The 25851-nt window shown below is 43.7% G+C and overlaps 2 protein-coding genes across 2 annotated transcripts; both read right to left on the bottom strand.

Annotated features, from left to right (window-relative positions):
- Positions 1-1214: 1214 nt before the first annotated feature.
- Positions 1215-4258, bottom strand: LOC143007932 (uncharacterized). The gene is made up of 4 exons (XM_076159437.1): positions 4215-4258; positions 3159-3503; positions 1994-2250; positions 1215-1759 (listed from the first exon to the last, which is right to left on the bottom strand). The coding sequence occupies exons 1-4, from the start codon at positions 4256-4258 to the stop codon at positions 1215-1217; spliced, it is 1191 nt and encodes a 396-aa protein (XP_076015552.1).
- A 15804-nt stretch (positions 4259-20062) lies between these two features.
- Positions 20063-21355, bottom strand: LOC143009441 (alpha-2 adrenergic receptor-like). Its single transcript, XM_076161487.1, has one exon. It carries the CDS (start codon positions 21353-21355, stop codon positions 20063-20065), a length of 1293 nt encoding a protein of 430 aa, XP_076017602.1.
- Positions 21356-25851: the final 4496 nt, after the last annotated feature.

Raw genomic sequence — 25851 nt, 5'->3', positions numbered from 1 at the left:
CCAAACACTGAGAGGTGGAAATTAAACATTTTATCAAACTTACCTGCAATATTTTTTTACATTTCCTATATGAACCGATCAGCTCCATTTAGGAATTACACTTACATTTACACTTCTGCCCTCCATGTCATTAGTAGCAAATTTCACTGTAAAGCATTTTACGTTTCAATCATTTCATGCTGAAATTCTCTGTATTTTAATTTTCAACTTATGTAAGTAGTCATAAGATTCAAATTGTATTATTAAGTTTTACCATTTGCGTTGTATACAAAAGAAAACTCAATTGTGCAATCAATTATCAAGCCTCAAATTCATGTTGAGCTTAATATTGAATCATTGTTTGGTAGTTTCATATATTTTTTTTTACTTGTTTCCCATCATGACAATTTAAAGGACAAAATTGGGATTAGTCTGCAACACTTGTGCAGTGCAAACAAAACTTGTTTTAATATCAGAATTGCTATCATAAACTCCACTTCATTTGCTGAGTATGCATAAATTGTTCAAACTTTCCAAATATTTTTTTTTACACTAATTGTGGAGTCTGAGTGAGTGAATCACAGAAATTAGAAGGCCAAAGCACTATCAGACCCTCTAAGACCAACACATCTCTGAGCATGAAGTTTCCCTGTTCACGCTGCAGATGATAAAGCAACTAAGGCAACGTAAGGATAAAAAGGAACCGATGTGTTTTTACAACATTCCTGCAATAACACAAATTTACCTCAACTTCCTGCAGCCCAAATACTTTCATAAGGTTCTTTTTAAAATACTGGATGATTTCATAACTTAACTGCGTTTCAACAAAGTCAAACAAACTGCAAATATGACTGTTTTTTTATTGTACATATTCATCAGGATATACCCATTGCGTCACAGTTTTCTGTCAAGTGAAATGCAAAATATAAAGAAACAACAGGAGTTTGTGTTAAGACCACAGAAATGCAGCGTGACTACGCAAAGTAAAACTGCTGAGGCCTCCATGAATGCGCGCACCTGTTCAGGAAAACCATTAATAATAATATTAATAATAATAATAATATTGTTCATAATAATAAAAAATAATGATACAAAAGCAGTTGGGGAGACAAAAAGTGGCACATGCATGTCTTGGATTATCCGATATGTTTGGATATTTTCATGTTAAAAAAAAAGGCAGAATGGAGGTTTTGTCCGATTGTCCACGCGTCATCATCTTCATCCCCATCCCGAGCTCATCCGTCTGCGTCAAACAGGCCAAAATATTTACCAGTGTTGGAAAAGCAGATGTAAGGCGCAGCAGCGTTCGCGGTCGGATACATGACGGGGAAAGGCACCGGTAACAAGCATCCGCCCAGGAGGCTGCTGTCTTTGTAAAAACCCGGTAATTGCACGTGTTTCCCCGCCTCGGCGAAGGGCTCCGTGGCCAGGGGCCCCTCCATGTCCGAGGACAGCTGCCTCTTGAGCTTATTGCGCCGGTTCTGAAACCAGATTTTGACTTGGGTCTCGGTGAGCTGCAGCGAGTTGGCCAGACACGCCCGCTCCGAGCTGCTCAGGTAGCGCTTCATGTCGAACGTGGCCTCCAGCTGGAAGATTTGTCGCTTGGAGAAGATGGTGCGAGTCTTTTTCTTCACCGCGGATTTGGACTCCTCCGCGTCCTTCTGCTGATCTGAGATGTCCTCGGTGCTGTGCGCATTTGGCGCGCCGGGACGGGAATTGGCGGTCAGCGTTGGGGTGTTTTCCCCGCGGTCCGCACCTTGCACTCTAGGCTCCGTGTCCGCTATGGAAAACAAGCGACACAACGTACTTTTAAACCTCTTATCCCCTTAAACTCTGCGTAAAATGTGCGTAAAACGAAGACTCGGCTGAGCCATGGTCAATCTACATCACATCATATCATGGAATTCTGACTGTAAACACATATAGCGACGTTTCATCTTGAGCAGATGAAGTGATTTAATTGTAAAGCTTTGGTTCAGATGTGCTTGATTCGGTTTGTGAAGTCCTTGGTTACCTGTCTCCTCTGTCTCATCCCTCCTCCGGACGTCCCACGCCTCGCCGCACCGCGGTTGTATCCCGTGTTTACATCCTCTCTCCGGCTTCTCCTTGGCATCAAACTTCCCGCCGTGCTGCTTCAGGTTGAGGATGTTGTCGATGGTGAACGTCAGGGACGCGGCCCGGCACGACGGCGGCGGAGGCGGCTGCGCGTCCTCTTTGCTCATATTCCCAGGCATTGCATTTGCTCCACCGACAGTCCCGACACACCGACGCCTTGGGACGCTCCAAGAACCATCGCTCCGCGGCTGCGACTAGCGGCCAGATGAGCCGCTGCGCCGTCAACCAAACCGGAAGAGCGCGGTTTAGCAGCTTTTGATTGGTGAGGTTGTGGGGCAGATGAGGGCGGGATGCAGAATCGCGTCTGGCTGCCATATTGCGGCATTAAACGCCTTTCCTGTCACCAAAACCCACTCCTGGTCCCGTAACGCACTTTAAGACCCTATAAATTAAACATACTGAAAGGTTTGACTGGAGAGTTTCTCAACCTCTGGGTCGAGCAGAGTTTAGGGACGCTTGATATGCACGATGAGGTCATTGAAGAGATTTTCGGAATATGTAACTTTGAGGGATATTATCGTCAGAAATCTGAGACACAATTTATGACAATTTCACAGATTTCTATAGCTGAGGAACCAAACAATGGTTTATGTGCCAAACAAAGTTTGTAATCAAAAGGCAAGAGTTACTGAGTGAAGTTAAAGTGCTACTCAAAACTTAAGTCTAAAATTTAATTTACGCCATAAACCCGTAGGTCCCATGGAAATACTCACTGTTAAACACACCTACATGGATACAAACATGCAGCAAATATGGCAAAAAAAAGTTGTGTTGTCATTAAGGAACCACAAAGAAATCTGCGAATAATAAGCCATTTTATTCACATGTGAAGATAGTAGTGTACAAAAGAAATCTATTTAAATACAGAATAATTAAATAACAAATATGTGCTGTATAACAAAAGACACACAATGATCCGTCCTGGCATGTATGATCTCACATGTGTTAATGTCCTTCATTAAATGCAGCCCAGCCCTAAAATGACGCACATGAGATTTCTGCAGCATCTTCATTTGATTAATTTGGTGTATATTACATCCGGGGATTTCACCTCTGAAAGTCACAGCAGGCCACTCAGCTGTGGCAGGAAAAAGGGCAGCGTGTGGGCGAAGCGGGTGGTAAGCGGGTAGTTAACGGCGCTGGAGAAGCAGACTACGGGTGGCGACGCTTGTGGCAAGCCGGTCGCGGGGATATCGCGATACAACGCGGGGACTCGAAGCACCCACGGGCCGGCGCCTGGGGCCTCCGGGTCCGAGACGGCGAGCTGCCTCTTCCACTTGTTCCTGCGGTTCTGGAACCAGATCTTCACCTGCGTCTCGGTGAGCTGGAGCGCGATGGCGAGTCCGGCGCGCTCCGAACCGCTCAGGTAGCGCTTTAACTCGAACGTGGACTCGAGCCGGAACACCTGACTGCGGCTGAACACGGTCCTGCTCTTCTTCTTCGGCTTCTTCTTCTTCAACTTCTTCTTCTTCTTCTTGGTGTCACCTGAGAGAAGGAAGAGGCGAGATTCGTCACTTAACGTAACCGGATGCAATTCCGGACGGTGCGACCGAAACAATGACAATCGATGAGTCGCGTTCGTGTAGTATTGTTTTCATTTAAGTATCTCGTAAATTATGAATGCCTCATTTGTCTTTTAGAAGTTGAATATCACATTTATCATATAATACTTTTTAGTCCCGGCAACAGCATACATATATTTTTAGATAGAAATGGACACTTTGACTTAAATTGACCTATAGTGTGTGTTAACTTTTATTATTCCTATTTTTTCTCCTTGTTGTTGAAGTAACCATTTGTATTTATTGTTGTTGTTGTTGTTGTTGTTTTTTGCCTCTGCACACATTTACATTACTTGTGTTGTTAAATATTTGTAGACATGATTGTAATAAAAAATGTTTATAACAGGTCTATTCTATTGCTTCATTTGTGCCTGATAAACTATTAATTGATGTTTAATAGAGCTGTAACGATCATTAATAAGATTTTTTGGGTTGCCAGGTTGTGTAAAATCTATTGTTGTTTGAAAACATATTCATGAAAAGTTCTGACATTCATTTATTAAGATTTTATTAAGATTTTCCACAATTATGTTGCCAGCCAAATGCATTTTCTCTGACCTGGCAACCCCAGAAATCGCTCCCATTAATGGCTGATTACTCATTTGCGAAGTGTGAGTAAATTATTTATTAACAATCTATAAACCCATTAGTTAATTGTTAAATAAATGATGTGTTATTAGAAAGTGGCACCTTGAGAAATTACATATTAAAATACAATGAATTTATTTCTATGGCCTTCATACAAAGTTTGACCATCACTTATATTGGACATTTGGACAGTTTGTGTATCAGATGAACTAATAAGTGTTTAGTCTCCATCTCTGTTGCTAGGGTAACGCTGATGCCAGTGCTGTCACAGGGTTTCCACGTTTCAGGAGGAGAGCGCATGCGTGAGAATGTCACCGCCCTTGTGCAGATGTGAGCTTTTTTATGATTTGTACACTCACTATAACACTTGTATCTTTTTGTCTCACCTCTATCCTCTCGAGGTGAACACGAGGAGCGCGCTTCCCCCTCTGCCTCCACCTCCCCTTCCTCTTCTTCCTCCTCCTCCTCTCTGTCCGTCAAACTGTGTCCTTTCTCCTCCGATCCGTCGCTGTCCTGTCTCTTTGAAGTTGGTGATTCCCTCTTGTAGCTCCTGTGCTGTGGGCCTGACACACAAAAACACACAGGCAACATTTTACATTACATTACGATCATTTGGCAGACGCTTTTATCCAAAGCGACTTACATTACATTATATTACCACCCTTCGCAGATGGTTGTTGTTTTTGCAATGGGGGGAGCAATTGAGGGTTCGGTGCCTTGCTCAGGGGCACCTCGGCAGGGACTCGAACCGGCAACCCTCCGGGTCTGAAGCGGAAGCTCTACCCACTCGACTACTGCCTCACATATTTGAAGACAATTACGCACCGTGTGTGTGTGTGTGTGTGTGTGTATGTGTGTGTGTGTGTGTGTGTGTGTGTGTAGCGCAAATATGAATGGACGACAGGTTCATGTATTGGAGTTAGAGGTTTTTACGTACGCAGTGTTCCGTGCGTAATGGTCACTGCTGGTCTATCCCTGATAAGTGACGATCGTACACTTTTATGCGCGGGATGGTCTCACTGTATGCTGATGTGTTGTCTTTAATTCACATTATCCACCATATAAAATACAAACAGAACCGAGTTAAACGCTCAACACGATACTTTAACCTCTTGTTGGACATACAAGCGCATTAGTCGGACTGACTCACTTGTTGAGATGCCGGCCGGTGAGATGGGTGATGTCCTGCACCAGTCAGCGTCCGGAGAGGATATTAGTCCGTGGACGGTGACTTTGGTCTCCCCCTGCTCCTCACATGGCGCCCTGCGTGAAGTTCTCAGTAAGTTCTCAATATAAAAAGATGAATCTCTGGAGGAAGGAGGAGGAGGGGGACAGCGGTTCGATTCCGGGGCTTTATCGTCCAGCATATTGACGTTTTCAGTTCTTTCACCAACCCGCGATCCACCGTTTGTTTTTCACTGATATGTAGTATTCAATCATTCCACAGAACGCTTCGTGTTTCCCGTCGGGAATGTCTTCAGCTCGGTGTAAACAACACAAACACAATCCATGCGTGCGAACAGCGATCCAGACTGGAACTCCGCGTTTGGTTTCAACCGTGGGGACGGAATTATTCCAGGAAGAAACGGAGGATGGCGCGACAAAATCCTCTCCTGTTTACTGTGTGCGTGTGTGTGTGTGTGTGTGTGTGTGTGTACGTGTGTGTCCGCCTTGAGGGACCGCAGGGATGTTGGATTTAGGTCAATTATGCAAAGGAGAAAGCCGAGGTCCAGTGTTGTCCTGAGGCTGAAGATGGAGGATGCATGACACAGTACCGCCTATTGGTTACATCTGTCCATGCACTCTGACTTTATATCAGACTGTTATTACACAAGCCAAGATGTTTATGTTTACCTCACTAAATACTCCCTGAACAACTGATTGAGTGGTTACTTTACCATAAAATTGATCATGGTGATGATGATGAAATAACGATGGAAGTATTTTCTTCCATCGTTCCAAGGAGAGCAACACACACACACACACACACACACACACACTCTGTGTTGCATATGGGTTTTATATCAGCTGTTATTTCCTTTTTTCCTGGGTTAGGGTTAGTTTTTATTTATTTTTATTGTATTTCTCACAATAATTCATATTAAAACCACTTTTTTCAATTTGTTTGCAAATATTGTATTTCCTTATCCAGTAAGCATGGATGAGCTGTCTTAATATGATCTCCCTCTCAGCATTCCAATTAGTCAATCAGCTTTGTGATATTCCTTAAAGACCCAATTGGTCAATTTTTGTGCAGAAAGTTCAAATTGATGCTTCCATGTTATATTTCCGCACCATCCCAAATATCTGTGGAAGTTTCCTTTATCCAGAGCCTGACAGCGCTCCAGCTTTAAGTTAATTATGTTGGAAAATGTTTAGTCAGCTTTGAATCTGTGAGCCGTGGAGTAAAAGCTCAGTCTGTTTGTAGTTGTAATCGGATTGAAACATTACTAAAGGCTTATGTTCATCTGAATAAACGCTTAGAACATTCCTACTTTTTTTTCCTGCTACTTTTTCCAAGAAATGAACCAAAACAAAGGACTAACGAATATTCCCAAACAGAGGAATAATCTGCCAGGTTGTGAAATCCTTGGAACAACAAGCTGCTTGTGTTCACAGAGGAACTGCCTAAAGCCAACAATTCTTCTTACAATCCTTCACTATTGTGCCACTAAATTGACTTTGCAAGTAAGTAATCGGTGAAAACAGAGGTAATCCTGAGTGGAACAGACAGGGGGAGGTGGGGGGGGGGGGGGGGGGGGGGGACTCATATTTAATATGCATGCAAATTTATTTAAAGAGACAATATCTGTCGAAATTCAAACAGCCAAAATTGGGCAAAGGTCATTTAAATGTCCACAGGAGCCTAAATGATTGGTCAATGGGCTCATGAAGTCAGGAGGAGGTGAGAAGAAACTTGATCAAAGCTGGAGCAATTACTTTAAATGACCTCACTTCCTGTTGCTGCAGGAACTGCATCGAGGGCCAAATCATTGTTGTGCATGCAAAGATGCTTTATTCTGCTTTCTTCTGCGTTCTTCTTGTGATGTCTCCACGCGTTTCTGTGTTGGCGTGGAAGCAGCTCACAGAAATACACTCATGTCGCCGTGCCAACCAAGGCTTCCTCTCTTGCCAGACGGCTTAATCTATTTTGGCAACGGAGCCTTATGAGTCAGGTTTAATGCTGTGAAAAAGCTTGACCTTGAATATTCAGAATCACAGTGAGATGTTTAAAGTCTCTGAATCACACTTTGGTTTGAGATCAGTGTGTAAGCTTTCCTTTGTGCTTTGTGGTAATGATTATTCACCACTTTGGGTTTCATTATTGATCTTCCTCTCATCCAAAACTCTTACCTCGTCTCTCGGCTTGATTATTCTGATCCATACCAAACCCTTCATCATCCTCCTCCTCCTCCTCCTCCTCCTCCTCCTCCTCCTCCAGATGTTGCATCATTAGCAGTGTGTGCTCTTGTGCTTTCTACACTACGGGCGACGCAAACTGCTGAGGTCAAAGCCACGGCCCATAATGCAATAGTGTGTATAAGGTCAACAAGGTTAGGTTGCCCCCCGAACAGAGGCGGTCAACCGGAAGGAGCCTGAACGCCACATGGAGCGAGGAGCCACTGAAGACTCCTCCATCTCCTCCTCTTCCTTATTCCAAACGTTACATCTCAGCTTTGATTTTCAACGCAACTTTACATCAGATGAGTCAGATAAGAGAGCACTTCTTAACCTTATGTATTATTCTTGCCCAAAACGAACAATCCAGCTTACAACCATCCAAATTGACACATACTTCTCCAGCCTAAATCCCATTAGCGCTCACCTCAGTGCACCCTGAGCCCACTTCAACCGAACAAACCAAAAGGAATTCTGGGAGATGTTTGGTTTCGTCATTAACAAAAAAAGCCTCCTGTTAACAAAACCAACCTCTGTTTGATTTTGTTCGTTATGATTTTTTCTGAACTCCAGACTGAGCTTCAGAAACCTTTAACTTCTCACTCGGAATAAACTATTAATGCCTGTTTGTTTAACCCTTCAACGGCAAATTAACCCCTGTTAGGGCCGGCTTGTCAGTTCAGTACAAAGGCAGAGGAAAGGTTTGATGTTTTAAGCACATTAGAGCCATCATGCCTCACATCCCTGCCCCCTCTCCCTCTTCAAACCTCACAACTTGGAGAATTACACTTCAGACCCCCAAAAATACAAAAATGCTGCACCAAACTTAATGAGTCTCCAACAATCTGCGGCCCTTTAAAGCGATCTCAGTTAATCCCACCAGATAAGTGCAGCAGGTACGACACACCTACACTGGAAGCTTGTTTCGTCTCTCGGGATTGAGGAATGAAAGAGCTCTTCTGATGGATTACAGGCCCAGCACAAATACCTGAAGCTTATGGGCCATCAGATCAATGAGCCAACAGTCAGTGTCCGCCCCTAGATGGGCTCCCCTATAGTCCACTAATGTCTGTTCCAGGAACCATGGGGTCAGATGTTAACATAGCACTTGATTCTTGAGATAATCTCTGCTAAATCATCACTAGGGGAGGAAACAAACCCAAACAAGCACATTAACAGACCCAGAGCTTCAACGTTTTTAGCCTTTTTACACTTAAACTCAAAGTAACCGACTGCATGAAGGAGGAATCGCGTGAGAAAGAAGAGGAGTGCTGGAGGAAGCAAGCTCACTGCAGAGTGCGCTGCCCTCCAAGGTCAAAGCACTTCTGCCATATTAGCTTATACACACACTCAGTATTTTTCAATAAATCATGGCCCTGAAGGATCTGCACGGCTCAGGCTATTAGAGCTGCAGTCAGGCCTCTTCACTGTACAATTCTATTACACATAACAAGCAAGGACACTTACTCATCTATAGGGAAAACATTATTTGTTAGAAATATTTTTTAAAAATGTTCAATATTATCCCATTTTGTCTGTACTTTGCACAAGCACAGGAAATATATAAATATACTGGATATAGGATTTGAACTTGTTGGGAGTTGATGGGCCAGTTTTGGTTTCTGTTTGTTTATTTTCAAACTGGAATGCTACACATATTTCATACAATTTTATTATTAATAAAAACAATGAAATACACACACAGACAAAAATAAATCCTGGTCAACATCTGTAACTATTTTTTGAAAAATAAATAAATAAATAAATAATAATAATAATAATAATAATAATAATAATAATAATAATAATAATAATAGTAATAATGAAATCCAGCGAAAGAGATGGTTTGGATATTATTATTTTATTAAATAACCTAAAAAAATTCTAAATGAATGAATGATATAAAAAATAATAGAAGAGAGTTTTACATCATAAAAATATAACTTTTTCTTCCCTTTTCTCCCTCAGATATTTTGAAGCAATAATAACAAATATTGTGCATTAACCCCTCTCTCTGTCTGCCGCCCCCACCCCCCCACCCCCTCGCTCCGTCCCTGTGGAGTCTGAGCTCCATCTGATATGATTAAACATAAATGCAGCACAAACCAGCAGCGCCATGAAAGATGAAAGAGTCGCTTTAATGTTTTCGCCTGCAGGACACAAAGTCCTCCGGATCTTGTCACGCAAGTGTCTGGCCACGGCTGCGCCGGGAATCTAACCTGCAACCCCGACAGTGAGACGACACAGAACTCCTATTTACTAATTTAAGTACATTTCAGACTTTTTCTTAAATAAAACGTGACTAATCTCCATGTAAAAACGCATTTTCGCATCATCTAAACATGCAGATGGAATCACTTTATTGACTTTTAGAAATGTGGGATATTTCCCCTTAGGCTAACGCTTTCAAATATTGTCCTATTAACACAAAATCCATATAAACCAGGTCACAAAAACGACGACAATTTATTACTTTTATCCAGTTAATATAGTAATTATAATGTTTTTTTAATTTAAAAGTACACGTGCGGATACGGTTTTACGCTGCACTGACTAGAGAAATAAAAAAAAATAAAAAAATAAAAAAAGGAATAGTACAATAATACGACTCTTTTGACAAGAAATTTGATATTTTAGAAAGTTATTTTAAATAATTATGCTTGCTTTGTTGTTGGAAAAGCGGAGAGAACCCCGGTTGTGTGTACGTGTACGTGAAACCTGCACAGCTTTTAATTTGGAAATAGGAAAATCTAAGATGGGATTTAATTCACCTTACTTGTCAATCTTTTCTGTAAAAAAATAAAATAATTCTTGTTAAGATATAGTGATTGGAATCTTAAGTTTTCAAAAAGACACGTTTTGTTACAAACTAGCTTTATTTTATATATTACCCTATAACAAAAACAAGTGATAAGACGTGAAAAGAGAAACAAACTCATCATTTAGAAATAGGACTTCCAGGTTTAATTCCACAGAAAATGTCGATTAATGAAAAGCAGCATGAAAGTATCTGAAAAGTATTGTTAGATGAGTAATACACTTAAGGCTTTCTGTTGTAATGCTCCACCTTATGCAATAATAACAAACCATCATGTGGAAGTACTTACAAGTTAATAACTTTTGTTTTGCCCAGAAGTTTCTACAGAGAACCCAAGGAATCAACAAAAAGAAACATTTTCTTGAAAAAGGAAAGACACACACACACACACAACACACACACACACACACACACACACACACACACACACACACACACACACACACACACACACACAGAGAGAGACAGACAGACACACACACACCTTTTTGTTTGTGATCTTGTGTGTGTTAGTAGTTTAGTGACATGAAAGAAATTGGCAAATGTGAAGTATTCAGAGGGATTTATTGAAGCAGTTTGTGTGAAAGCCTGCAGCTCTTTTCAAAAGTCCACTTATTATAATCTGCTGCTTGAGTCCAGTGGAAGAAAAAGAATTGAAAAAGTAACTTTGATGTGCGCTGGCTGAGCCTGCTGCTGCTGGATTATATCACTTAATGAGATCCAAACTGTGCTGATTGCTGAATTTGATTCGTTTTTTATGTACCCAGGATTCAAGCACAGTGAGTCACAACCCAAAGGAGCCAAAGAAATACTCTTGTGAACTGTGCAGATCTACACGTTTAAGCACATGAAATAAATAAAAAACATAAATTAAATCAGCCATACAACATTTGAAATATATGCATTATATCTAAACACGTAAACAAAGTACAGTCTGGAATATGCTGCAGTTGGTAACAAATGGAGAGAGGCACAGAGGTTTAGCACTACCAGCAGCAGCCAGAAGAGGGCAGCAATGCGCAATTTCCCATCTCGACAACTAAACGACAGAGATTCCAAGAAGAAAAGAAATACAGGAATACATTTGTACTTCACGTTATATTAAACACATAGAGCACAAAATCCTACATTTTATATCAGTATCGTGTGACAAACACTAGTTCGAGCTGGTACAAATGCGCATAATCAAGTATTTTGGTATATTTGTTACAGTAGTTTAAAATGTCTTCGTTTACACTGCCTGTTCTTCCTTGTAACACCTATTATTTCTCACTAGATGGCAGTGTTACAATAAAATAATTTATAGGTAGCTCCAACTCGAATTGGACACGTCAACTAAGTAAATGTAATTTAGATTGAAATATCGTATGAAGAATCAATCGAAATATTCATCACACAGTTTTCCAGTGTTCCATGTTTTGTGATAGTCGTTCCTCTCTGCACGGAGAGGCTGTAGAGTCTCAGGTCAATCCAAAACCCAATCAATGGGAAGTTCATTAATAGATAATTCAATTTGATGAAAAGGAGAAAGCTTCATCGACCAAAAAGAGTAAAATTAGTTTTCTCTTCCTCTTCATTGTTAATGCATTAATTGTGAGTACCCCACAACTACCAAATACATTTTTTTGTCTGAAAACTTCAACATCCTTTTAGGTCTAATTTTGGGAGGTTTGGCATCTAATTCGGCTTAAATGACAAGAACTCATTAAACTTTCTAAACTCAGTCACTAGAGGTCAGTGTTGTCCAAACTGAGCTGGACATGGACCCAAACACACTTCACCCACGAGGCAGCCTCACAGAGACCAGCGATTCTGTGGCACGACTGAAGCAGCATTTGTCTCCATGGAATCAACGCCATTAAATGGAGTGTAAATTAAGAGGAGCAGTTCGTGGTAATTATGCACGACAGGCTGGGGACGCGGCGAGTGCTGCGAGGCCGCTGTGCATAATGTACAACTTAATTCATTACAGAGCACCCAACCTATCAAATCAAATTAGTCATTCAGAGCAGCTTCGGGTTCTTGTGCATTGAGTGAAATAATAATAATAGTACACGGTTAAAAAAAACTTCCATCGCTATGCAAATGAGCCAGATTTTACACCGTTAATCTGTATGCGGGTGGAGTTCTCCCCGTGAGCTCCGGTGTTCCTGGGGGTCCAGCTTAGACTCGCTCATTTGCATCGCCTGCAGCTGTCTTCACTCTCCACACTGCTGGACGCCGCAGAACCTCTCATCGCATAAAACACAGGTATATTGTCTGTATGGATTATCAGCTCGATCAGCTCAGACAGTGAATGCCTCACTGCTTCAATTTGAAGGCTTTATATCATTTTATTTAGATACTGGAACTAGCTTTGAATTGTTTAATATACATATATAACACAAAGAGTGCAATTAAAGACTGCATCTGTCCCCAAACTTGTGATTGGTCACACTCACAGTCATGGGTGCAGATTCTCCACCTAGACCTTGTCTTGCTCTTTTCTCCGCTGCTAAATTATTCACCAGCGTCTTCCTAACCTGACACACACAGTGCAAGTTTGGCCATTATATAATGCATGAGGTAAAGAACCTGAGAAATACGCCAGGTCTCTGAAACCATGCATGCTGAAGCCAAACACGCCCAATCAGTGACCATCAAAGAAGAAGAATCTGTCCCTTTTGTCAGAACTGCCACCGCCGTCCTTGGGGTGACCTTTGTGAGGTGCGCTGCGAGGATTTGCGGAGATAAGCTGAGGCAGGATCACGAATAATGGCTCCTCTCCTGAGGCTACAAGCACCGTAGACTCCCAGACGACAGGCTCTGTCTAAACGCTGGACAGCAATGAAGCTCTTTTACTGCTGGTGTTTCGACCCCACAGTGATGAGAGAGAGAGGTTACGTGATGAAGCGAGTCAACGGCTTGCTGGGTCAAATGTCAATTAGTCTGACTCCTCTTTGATCACCCAAATCAGTCGATTAATGTCTTCAATCGATCATGCTGAGAAATGGGAGATAGTCAGGAGTGAGATATCATCGCAATTAGCTTGGGGAGTGTCTTTGTTGTTGCAAACTCTGACATTATTTGGCATTAACGGCCAGGATGGCTGAGTGATCACTCTGATGACATGGATGGTCCAAATGCCATGAGGCATTGATCAGTCTAATGAGAACACTTAATTCTACGGGAAGGGAGGAAGTCAACAGCAGGGATTTGATCCTGTCTAGAAAATGAAAGATTTACTCTTTAACATGCTGTGTTATGCACCAAAATGATGCAACTGCGTGAGCGTTTCAGGGAGCCGTTTCCATCACGCCCAGTACTTAACGTGTAACACAATAGCTGACGTTTTCTCCTCTGCTTTATGGCTCTTGTCAATGTTCCTCGGGTCCTCGCACGCCCGTAATGGCTTCTAGTATACCGGCGATGCAGCCAGGGAGCTTTTTTTAGAGGAGGAAATGAAATTTCACTCGATGTAAATTGACGCCATTCCAGGTTACGGCGAGGTTACACAGGCTGAGATTTGTTTGTTTGTTTGTTTGTTTCTTTTCCGGGATGGAATAGCAGAATGTGGGCAGACTTGTTTCTCCTGGGTCACAATCACCCGACGTGTCCCCACACACACACACACACACACACACACACACACACACACACACACACACAGAGCTTTGTAGGCAATTTCATCTTGAATCTTTGTCTGCTAAGTCTCAAACCCCCGTCCAACTAATTAAGGAGCCATGGGACACCAAATGCTGGAGGGCCTTCGGGGGGGGGGGTTCACTCTCACTCTCACTCTCACTTTCATGCATCCATTAACAACTTCTCCAATGCCTTCCATATGTACACTAATGCCCGGGGATTTGTTGCCTTCTTTACGGGAGACCTCATAGAAATTGCGTGTGAAGTTGTAATGATTTGTTGTGATTGATTTAAGGTTGCGGGGGATGAAAAACAGCTGATATGATGAATCACTAATGCAGCCTTTTCCCTGAAACAGCTCGCGATAAGCAATTATATGCTACATCTGTTTCATGCATCTTACAGTGATAAACAATCTTTACATTGTGAAGCGGAAACAAAACTAAAAACTGCTTCTCAGGCATCAAAAACCTCACACACACACACGACAATGTCACAAAAGTAGAAATATGGCTTTTCGTCGATTGACTCAGTGCAGTGTGCAGGTGGAAGTCACAAGACAGTGTGAAACTACGAAACGCCTGATCGCTTTGACAGCGGAACAGGAAGTGGCCGCTCTTGATGTGAGCTCCCCGCAGTGACCACTGAACAAACAAGCCAACCGGAACTTACAAAGCTATTCAAATGAGTTGCAGTGAGAAGTATAAATGATCTTTCTGTGTTTGTGTGTGAGGAATATTTCACGCAAATATTCCATCTCGTGAGTTTCCTCTGTCGAATATCCAATCATGGTACAAACCGTGTGAAGTTATTAAATTTTACAACCTTCTAAAGCTCCCAAACTCTGGATCGAGTCTCAGTTTCTCCTCCGTAATAACTGTCGTGTTCTCTGTCGACTTTGGCTCATTATGTGTTGCAATCCCAAGACTCTTCTTGTGATGAAAGGTTGTGATTAAGCCTCATTCTTCCTTCATTTCATTTCTTTCATTTATTGAAGGATGAGTCACAACTTTTGTCTTTTTTCGTAGTTATTTTAGTGCAAACACACACACACACACTCAAACGCAAACACTTTGGACAAAACACAACATGCCGCTGCCTACTTGCTTCGTCTCTCTCTGGCAGAGAGTTTGTGCCGCTTTTTTTCCGTCAGATTTTCACATTTACATCAGAACGATGACTCACACCTCAAAATATGCAAAAATCTCTGCAAAAACCTCAAAATATTTCACACTGTCTTGGGACCAAATGGTGATTATGACGTGGAAGAAACAGACTCAAATTGGCAGCTGAGTGGATATTCAATTTCAGTTTTTTTCAGCAGCAATAACTTCTGATGGAAGATGAACACAAATCCCTAAATCCTGCAGCCCAGCTCCCATTAATGCAGGAAACAGTGAAGCAGCTGAGGGGGAAGCGAAATTCAGCCATAATTCCTCTGCACTCTCGCACTAATTCCCAATCTCGCCCCTTCGAAACTCATTTGCACGACGTTTGCGCTCGTCCAGAGTAAAGCAAACGGAAAACCCAAGTCAACAAAAGGCCTCTGATGAAGCAAAGGTAATTTTAGATTAGGAATGGATTAACAGGGAGCAGCAATGAGAGAAATGAGAGCAAAAGAAGCGACTGGAGCAAATATGACTTTGCTGAGACGGAGTTTGGCAAATACAAAAGAATGGAAATAAATTCGAAAGCGGATTAAGTCACAACTGCAGTCATCAACAAGAAGAAGAGGATCAGCTGGGGGCCAAAGCAGCATTGGGAGCTTTTATGTTTTCTTAATAGTTTAAGTAGTCCGGCCAGTCGTCGAATAACTTGTTTTTGTTCATTTTTGTGCCAATTTATACTGTAGTGCAGCAGCAAAGTCAAGTTATTTGACAAGTGTACCCTCTTGTAGCTGTCGGTTTGTAAGGCCTTTTCAAACCCAAGGACAGAGTCTGAACAGAAGACACAACTGGGACAAAGACGTCGCTCTTTGTCCGCAGAGCATCTTGTTTTTGTGTGTCATTTGTGCCGGGAAACACTATCAAGGTCAAAATTGAGAATGTTATTGGTGTTTTTAGATAAAGCTCAAATTCATTGCTTCCTGTTAACGTTTACGCACAAATGTGCTGTCAAATGATTGATTTTGTTGGTTGGGATGTTTTGTTTGTTGTGGTAACGACGACTTTTTGACTGAAATTGTGAATTATTATTTTTACTTTAGAGTGTGTAGTTCTGCTGTTCAAGTGCTTCATTGAAAACAGCTGTGTGTCGTTTTGTGTCTCTTCATGACTGATGATCTGATTGAATTCAGTGAAGTGTGTATTGAAGTCTAATTAGCTCATCCGTGTTTTTCTGTGCTTCCCTTTGACATTTACAACGACATTAAATCCTTTTTTTCGTTCCTTACTGTGCATTTGTATAACTTGTATTATGACAAACGCTTATATAACTTAAATTCCCCCGTGCCTACCTGAGAAGATGGTACGTTCTGCTTTGGGGGCGTGGCTCGGTCGATCTAAGCTCTTTTACCTCTGTTTGTTTACTATGTGTTGTTTGTAATTTGCTGAAAAAAACTTCACGAGTCCTTTTCTTCTGTTTGTGTTAACATTTACCAGATGTCACAGTAAAACTTAAATGTTGGGATGAAACATTTTCTGAATTTAACAGCTCACCTTCTTTTTGATCCTCTTTGTTTTCAGTTTTATCAGTTGAATCGATCCTTTAAAGCACTTTGAATGAGCTTATGACATCAATAAACACAAGGTTAATGAGACAAACAACATCTTAAACATTTCAAACATATTTCCTCTTGTCCATCAAACAAAATCCTGTTCCAATTTTGGACCAAACACATCACTGGTTGTGTCAAGCTTAATGAATATTATTGATTGCATTTCCTTGTGTCCTCTGCTCTTCACTTCTTCCACAAGCAATTATCACAAAAACAACGCTGCACTTCCCATCTTTCACATCCAGGCTGTCATAATTGGGAATTACACTCCACAAAGAGGCCCCGCCACATTGTTGGACACTGTTACCATGGTAAGAACACAATTATACTTGATTGGATTTGAACAGCTGTAACTGCGTTTCGCAACAGATTTGCGATGCGGAGCTGTTGATCCAGGCCGCGCTTTTGGCAGTTTGCCTTCCCTCACGGAGGGGCTCGCAGGAGGAAACAAAATAATAAAAGCGACTGGGAGGTGTTTAGGGGTCGCCAGCTCCCAGGTTTCAGAGGAAACCTGTTGTTCCCCATAAACACAAGATGATGAAAGCGAGGCGGCGTAATCGCTCAGAAAAATCACCTTTGTTTGAAAATGTGTTTTCACTGACATGACAGAGGAACAGAAACCTGCATTGAATCAATACAGAAAGTGCTGGATTTGGGAAAAGTCCAAGGAATATAGCACCAATCGCCCATGTGTTTGATGTGTTTGAGAGGCTTCTGTGGTAGGACGCAGCACCGAGGCCTTGTTTACACTCTAAGTCCAAGTAAGCAAGTCGGGGCTGAAGAGAAACTCTCGAGGAAACTGCAATCTTATCTCCAGTCGAGTCAACCTCACTCTCTCTCACTCTCTCTTTCCGTGAGCTCCTCTTTCGTTAAGTGGCAGGCAGAGAGACAGCAGCTGGAGGTATTCATCACACGGCGAGACACTGCACGCCGGAAAGAGAGCCAAGCCATCAAAGCAGCCGATCGATGCGTTCTTACGGCCTCTGGTGTGCGTTTGGAGCGTTTGTGGAGGATCCTGCATCTTAAGCAAATGTGTGAGCGACCACATACATTTGGACACCCGAGCTCCAGGGGGATTGCTGCTGCTACAGGGTGGCCAGAGCCAATTTCTCTGCCAGCCTCTGATGTCTGGCAGCAAATTGAGGCCAGTCAGGTGTAGAGGCACTCTGAACGTCTAGCATCTCTCACCAAATACACACCAGAAAGATAGATGGCGTCGGCACAGGGCAGATATGTCAGAGGAGCACAAAAAAACAAGACATGACAAGAAAATAAGAAGTTTAGGGCGTAAATATGTCATATTTCTGTTTGCTGAATCCAAACAAACACATAGTTCCACTTTATAAGCATAAATCAGGTGTCTACTGTGTTTTCTGTAACCTTGTCATTTGCTTGGAACTTCAAAAAAAATGTGTTTTCATCTTGATTTCAATCCAACAGAGGCATAAGTTGTTTGTCTTCGATTTTATTCTTAGTGTCGACTCGCCGCATCTGGCAAAGTAGAGATTAAGTCTCTGCAATCAATCAGAAACCCTCTCAAAGCCTGTTTGCTTTCCCTGAGACTCTCAGGGGTTAATACGGAGCTTAACACCTTTTTATTTACTTTGGTTTATTTACCAAAATAACACCACACCAAAAGCAGTTTCGCTTTGTCAATCCCCACTTTTTGACCTTGTGAAGTAATCCACTTCAGAGCCTCCCACTCGTCCACGTTGTGCCATTTGGACGCTTTTTGGGTTCCAGACTCTTTTGTTGTTGTATAATCTGGGTAAACAAAGCCAATATTGACACTGTGGTGGTGCTTGTGCAAAGTGACGGGACAGAAGAAGGTGCAAATTTAAAGGCTTTAATGAACCGCATATGATTGTATACTGTATTGTATAATCATGACATCACCACATTGCACACACACAATGCCTGCTTAGTCTTTGTCGTCCCCCTATGACTTTTCCTGTCACTCCTCATCCTTTTTGTCATGATGCAAACACACACACAAACAAAGTCTCGGCTGCGTGTCTGTCTTCATCTGTTTGTTTGTTTGTGTTTGTTTTATGGAGGGTCTGGGGGGGTCGTGGAGGTCGCTAACAGCACTCGCAGCGTCGGCAGATGGGTGTCGTAACCTGTTACAAATGGCTTTTTGGCTGAGGGGAAAAGAGTTTGGCGTGGGGAATTGAATTCCACCTCCATCCTGCCCACGGGGGCTCTGTGGGGAATATTAGATTACGGGGCAGCCAGGTCCAACATCAAACCTGTTGCACCGAAAGGTCACCGACACACCAGTCAGCGTCCACACACATTCACACACACACACACACACACACACACACACACACACAAACACACACACACTACGCCTTTCTTTTTTGACCTCCATCATGCCATCATCACCGATTATCTCCCTATCGAAAACTGTTCATTTTTTCCAAACAAATAAAGAATGCTCAGCTGAAAACTCAAAGCTCAGTCTGGGCTTAGTTAACATCTGCTGGATTTTAATTTGAAATCCACCTGCACCTACTTTTTCTGGGCATCCTGACATTCCTCATATTGTGTCATATTTGGCTAGAAACGTAATACATCTCCACCTGTGCTATTATCTTTAAGTCAACCACAAAACAGAGGTAGATTCTCACATATAAATGCAGTTTGACCTTAAATACTCTTTGTGGCATCAGGGAGAAATCTCTGCGTCTCCAAGTCTCTGCTGCTTCTGTTTGCCGTGTTATCCATTACCTCGATGAGCTGGGAAATTACAACACCTGTCACTTGTGGCCATATAAGCGCACACACACACACACACACACACACACACACACACACACACACACACGCACAGGTACTTGCAAAGGCGTACGATTTCCTTGACTCTTCCTGTTTTAAAGTCTAGAGCAGAGACACCTGTGCCCGTACTTGTCGCTTCCCTGATTTACAATTCATCATGCACAGAGAGCATGATGATGATGATGACGATGATGATGATGATACAATACAAAGCAATACAGCACACTTCAGTATTAGGAGTGACACTCACTAATGTGAAAGGGAAAAGCCTGTAATCGCAGCAGGAATACACAGTGCAGCAGCAGCTGGAGACACCCAGCGGGGGGCTCGGGGTGCACGGCTGTAGAGAACTTGAATTACAGCAGGACAGTGACACGTAACAGCAGGTAACAAGTGGCAGTAATGGACACGACACGCTCTATATTCACTGGGATGTCTCCTTTAAGATTGTCACGGTGCCACAGTAGTTCCGCTCGGCGCCTAAAAGGACTTTTTCCACGACTTGCACAAGATCTTCTGGAAGGCGCGGCGGAAGTCCTGGTTGAAGATGGTGTAGATGGCCGGATTGAGGGAGCTGTTGCAGTAACCAATCCAGAAGAAGAACTTAAAGAGAGGTTGGGGGATCTTGCACGGGTCCCCACACAGGCCGTACAGGCTGTAGCTGAAGAAGAAGGGGAACCAGCACAGGACGAAGACCCCCATGACCACAGCCAGGACGAAGGTAAACCTCTTCTCCCTGGCTTGGGAGACCTTCTTCCTCGACACGGAGCTCCGCCGGCGTTTCCTCCTGGAAGCGAAGAGGTCCATGGATTTGTTGCTGACTCTGGAGATGCGGCTGGAATGTTTCGGGGGGGCAGTGCTCTTCTTCTGGCCGGCCGTCTGGACTGTCTTTGTGCTGATGTGCTGGGGTTTGCTGTGACCTTTGCCCTCTGAGGAGGAGCTGTCCTCCATGTCAGCATCCTCCGTCTGCTGGATGGTGACGGTGCGCTGGCTGGGCGTTGGCGGACACTGACAGTGACCGTTCTCTGTCTCCCCGTGGAAAGGAGAGGAGGCTTTGGTCAGGCCGTTCTCCGTAACGCCGTCTGGCCTGGGAACCTTTTCCGACATGGTTCTGGTTCTGGTTTTGGCTACCTGGTAAATCCTAATGTACACCAGGACCATGATCACACAGGGGGCAAAGAAGGAGGCCATGCTGGAGGACAGGATGTACCAGGTGTCATCGTTCAGCTCACACTGAGGCTGAGCGCTCATCTCATTATTGCTGTCAATAGATAAGAGAGGAGGCGAGGATATAAACGCAGATATGAGCCAAACAATCACTATGATGCCCTTGACGCGTTTAGGAGTCCGCTTCAGGTTGTACTCGACCGCCTGCGTAACCGACCAGTACCGGTCCAAGCTTATTGCGCACAGATGAACAATGGACGAAGTGCAGAACAAAACATCCAAAGCCAAGTAGATGCCACACCAAACTTTCCCAAAATACCAGTAGCCCATGAGTTCGTTCGCCAGGGAAAACGGCATTACCAGGGTGGCGACCAGGATGTCCGCGGTGGCCAGGGACACCAGGAACAGGTTCTGTGGGGCTCTGAGCGCTCGGCTCGTCAACACCGCGATGACCACCAGTATATTTCCAACAACGGTGAACAGGATGAGGAAACTCACGAGAGCGGCGATGCCCGCGACCGCTGCCGAGGAGTATCCACGCTCCAGAGTCCAGGAGGAATTCAGGTGGATCACCGTGAACGCGTCGGATCCGTTCAACGACTCCATCCCGGGCAACGGTGTAATAGATCCCGGACTGGATCTTTGGCATGGAAAGTCACCACCAGCGCTCCGCGGGAATCGCCGGGACGCCGCCGCTCATGCCAGGCGCGCAGGTGTTTGGAGAGGCTGCGGCGCACTGAGTCCACGGCTCTCGGTCCTCCAGCATGGTGATGCGCTCTCTCTCTCTCTCTCTCTCTCTCTCTCTCTCTCTCTCTCTCTCTCTCTCTCTCTCTCTCTCTCTCTCTCTCTCTCTCTCTCTCTCTCTCTCTCTCTCTCTCTCTCTCTCTCTCTCTCTCTCTCTCTCTCTCTCTCTCTCTCTCTCTCTCTCTCTCTCTCTCTCTCTCTCTCTCTCTCTCTCTCTCTCTCTCTCATGCTCCATCCATGCTTCACGTTAAAACTCACCGATCACTGCCCCGCCCCCCCTGCACAGCAAGCACACTATCACTGTAAAAATATGATGCACGTCTCTACCGATCAAGGTCTCTTAATAACAATGATTATATTACACACTTCAACCTTAATAACCTCTCAGCAAAATGACATTTCTGAAAGTTATGACTCATGAGTGGTGATGAAGAAGTCTCAATGTTTGATTGTTGTCTTCCTCCCTCGTCACATTGAAGCCTTTTAAACAGGATGATCAAGGTTATGGCTGTGATAGCTTTAATGGGGACAAACTGAGGCTGCAGTGTGTGTAGAGAAATGAGTAGATATGGGAGCTGGTGTGTTTGTGTTTGTAAGGGAGGAAGGAATATGGGGGGGGGGGGGGGTTATTTAGGGAAGTAAAGGTGGGAGGATTGTTTGGAGGAGTGTTGTGGTCGAGCTCATCCAGCTGGCTGCTCCTCCAGACACACCGCTGTGTAAAACCGGCTTTCATTCTCAACAGTCTGCCGCGTTTCATCATTTCATCCATGCTTACACACCTTCCACATTTTCAGACTCATCCGTGCGTCATGCACGCATCTAGGTCTACACCCACACACACACACACACAGGTTTGGCTTATCTGCTGAGGTGTTGTCTGTGACCTTACATTGGCTGAATTCGATGCCCTCAAATGTGTGAATATCACACCGTCACTGTCACTCGGAGGGAACATCAGTGCTATCACCAAAGCTTGGAGAAGGGGGGAGGGGGGGCTGAGAAGATGGTGTTGGGAGGTGTGAGTGTGTGTCTGTGTTTTGTGGGATTCATGGTTTCTCACAAAAGCAAAAGCTGAATCTGTTCTAACAGGGCTTCAAGAAGAGCTGCTGAATAATCGGTGACCTCTTCAGAAAACGTGCAAGGGGGTCATCAAAGCAATGGTTCTCACGTGTGGCTGCTGGTGGTACTTCATGATCAGTGCTCGTATAATTCCCATTCTGAGTCGTGCTTCTCCACAAATCCCAGTGACATCCTTTACATATGCGTATTCTGGTGATTTACAGACTAAATCCTACCTGACACTCAGGGGGAGATGAATGAAAAGCTCATCTTCATCATGTTTGGGATTATGTGTGAATGTGTGACAGCAATCAAAGACTTCATGATTGTGATGTTGAGAAATGATGCTCAGGCGTAATTATCCTTCTGTAGAGGAGTTATTTTGATACAGGTTTTCTCTGCCGGTCTCTTGCCTGTTGGGTCTCAGGTGGATGAATCATTTCCCGCCGCCCTCTTGGATGAAATTGATCAGATCCTTTGTCCTGAATGAGAAATATGACAGCAGATCATTGTGATAAATGAATGAGTGGCTCAAATTGAAATCCACTGGACACCATTCCATACATGTCTCTCTCTCTCTCTCTCTCTCTCTCTCTCTCTCTCTCTCTCTCTCTCTCTCTCTCTCTCTCTGTGTGATGAATGAGTAAAGGTGTGGTTCAAAGAAATCGTCTCCAAACTCCAAGTTCACACTTCTGAATTACATCAAATCCGGTGGGTTGTAAATTACATCACACACACATCAGAAATCCACTGCCGTCCTGTTCTTTACTGAATGAAATACAGTAGGTTTTGTTGGTGACAATGCTGCCTCCAAACACTGATGGATCGTCCTCATTCTCTGCATCCATTGCTAATGGATGAAAGGTGTTCCTAAATACACTATGACCAATACTTCTACTAAAAGGAGCTTTGATAAGAGCTGTCCAAAATGAGGAACTCAAAGGGGACACATGGCAGGGACACGTCCTCTCATTTGATTCATTCACCCTATAGGAGGGCATCGTAAAACACAACAAAAATACATCCAACGAGACAAACCCATAGGTCTGACCAGCCCTGAAGCTTTGTGTGTGATCGGTCCGTCACTTAGCCTTTGGGGAGGAAAGGGTTTCACTCCTTGGCGTGTCCGTCTCCTCATGCTGACGTTGTCCTTTCGATGTACAAAAAGGACAAAGACAGGACTCTGACTAATGCACTGCTTGGCGTAGCGTGGAGTGAGAATGTATTCCTCCTCGTGGATGCCAGAGGAAGAGTTTTCAGGAACATTTGTGGGTTTGCAGCAGAGGTCAGCAGCTTCAAATGACATAATATGAAAATGAGTCGCACCCGGTTGCCAGATCAGTGTGAGTGAAAGCTCAGCGTGAGAGCTTCTGCTACCTCATTATGTTGCCTGCCAACTCTTCAACACCAAATGAAACAATCGTCGGTAAGCGGCAGGTAATAATTTTAAAATCTTGTATCATTAACAGGTTTGAAGTGGACATTCTTCATCTGCACCAATCATCCGCCTCTCGTTTACACCTTCACCTCCCTGCTTGTCCAAAGTGTCTTAAAAATGATCGTCCTCTCTGGCATTCGGCCGCCGTGCTGCAGCCCTGCTGAGCGATATGGTTTAATTAGTGCAGAGAAAAGGGGCTGGAACATTTGATCAATCACACGGCCCAGCTGCACTCCCGAGTCGTTGGGGTTTAATGGCTCCATTCGTCAGTCGTTGCCCTCAGTCAGTTGAGCGCTGCCGCCTTGTCAGGATAATGACGTCGGTGAAGGTGATGTGTCTCCTCTGCTGAAGCGGAGAAGGTTTTGGAGGCTCTTCAGCATTCACGCCTCAGACAAAAGTCTTTCAGGCCTACAGAAACATTTCTCAGTGAAACTAACTCGGCTAAATTACAACATACATACAACATTACAGCGGGGAAACAAATACTTAGAGATCAGTTAGAGTCTCTTGAGCCATATATAATTAAACTAGTTGCCACCACAATGACTCTGTGAGGCTGCTGGCTGAACATACAGTGAATACTAAATATGCTTGTCTAAAAGGTGAAACAGGGATTAATGATAAGAATGTTATTTCCTGTCCAATTCTTCATTAATCTGCATGTTTTCCTCCGACAAATTAATGTGACTGACCTCCGCTTTTGTGTTGCTCTGTTAGAAATACACAATAAGTTAACTGCAGACTTTCCTCTCTGCAGTGATGTCACTTCTACCTCTTGAAAGTTTATTGGATCAATAAGCTTGTGACCCCTTCGTATAATTGCGCTGCGGTTGTTTAGCGAATTTCCTGTTACGCTATGATGTTGATTACAAGATGACTGTCGCACACACACACACACAGACACACACAGGGTATTCCCACTGTGCCCTTGACAGATGTCAGCACACAGTGATGGTAACAGACAGTGGACACAGTGTCCAGTCATGTTAATCTGTTTTACGGGGCAGCAGCTGGACTGAGGGTCAAAGCTCCCGTATGTGGAGGGATTGACACTGAAGACCATCTGTGCTAGAGACGGACTGGGACTGAATCAGGTCAGGTGTTGTTGTCGGGTATCATCCTGTACAGGTTGACATGGAATCTGGAATTCTGATATCATGATAACGACGTGACATAGTGCGGTGACTCATTTGGCAGTCAGCATCCCATGTAATACACTGATTGTTCTTGATTTAGCAGGTAAAACGGAGACTGACAACAATACTGGACACGTCTCTCCACTTTACGTACGTCCTCCAGCAAAGAAGTGATTCGGGAACGCAGCAATGTCTCAGAGGCAACAAGACGTTTACTTATTCATCTCCTTTGTTCAATAACACTCCAGTTTATAAAAGGCATCAATTATGTAAAAGTAACAGTGTACAGTGTGTAACAGTGTACATATACAGTGTGCAGTGACCCAGTCACTGTGATCAACGAATCCAATAGAGCTAATGAGAGATGGGCGAGCAAATGCATCAGAGAAGCACGCAGCGGAACGTGGGACGCAAACAACTCCATAATTGCATCTACACGTTCTGCTCCCCCCGCCTCCTCGAGTGCCTTGTGTTGTTTTCCAGAGGATTCTTAATTTTGTCTTTTAGAGGCGGGAGATTGACTGTCAAGTCTGTCAGAAAAATGATGGTATCTTCTGCCTGGTGTGAAGTGAGAAGAGTCAGAAAGTACAGGGAGTGATGGTTAGGCTGGAATGTACAGCTGAAAGGTGAGGGTTTGTGTGTGTGTGTGTGTGTGTGTGTGTGTGTGTTAACTTTGAAGCGTCTGGTTGCGAGGAGCAAGTGGAGCAGCACTAAAATGGTGTAAG

Source organism: Genypterus blacodes, unplaced genomic scaffold (genome assembly GCF_046128005.1).
Source record: "Genypterus blacodes isolate CSIRO-AG114 ecotype Tasmania unplaced genomic scaffold, CSIRO-AGI_Gbla_v1 ptg000011l_1, whole genome shotgun sequence".
In the NCBI taxonomy this organism is placed as follows: Eukaryota; Metazoa; Chordata; class Actinopteri; order Ophidiiformes; family Ophidiidae; genus Genypterus; species Genypterus blacodes.
Note: the sequence above shows the minus strand (reverse complement) of the source record. Positions and strands in the feature narration are given on the sequence as shown.

Excerpts from the sequence above, each read along its gene's own strand:
- LOC143007932 (XM_076159437.1), bottom strand. The coding sequence starts at position 4,258 with ATGAGTAATCAGCCATTAATGGGAGCGATTTCTGGGGTTGCCAG. Across the intron at positions 3,504-4,214 it reads GCGATTTCTGGGGTTGCCAG|TCAGGTGTTCCGGCTCGAGT; the intron begins GTCAGAGAAAAT and ends GTTCAGCCGCAG. Across the intron at positions 1,760-1,993 it reads GGATGAGACAGAGGAGACAG|CGGACACGGAGCCTAGAGTG; the intron begins GTAACCAAGGAC and ends TGTTTTCCATAG.
- LOC143009441 (XM_076161487.1), bottom strand. The coding sequence starts at position 21,355 with ATGGAGTCGTTGAACGGATCCGACGCGTTCACGGTGATCCACCTGAAT.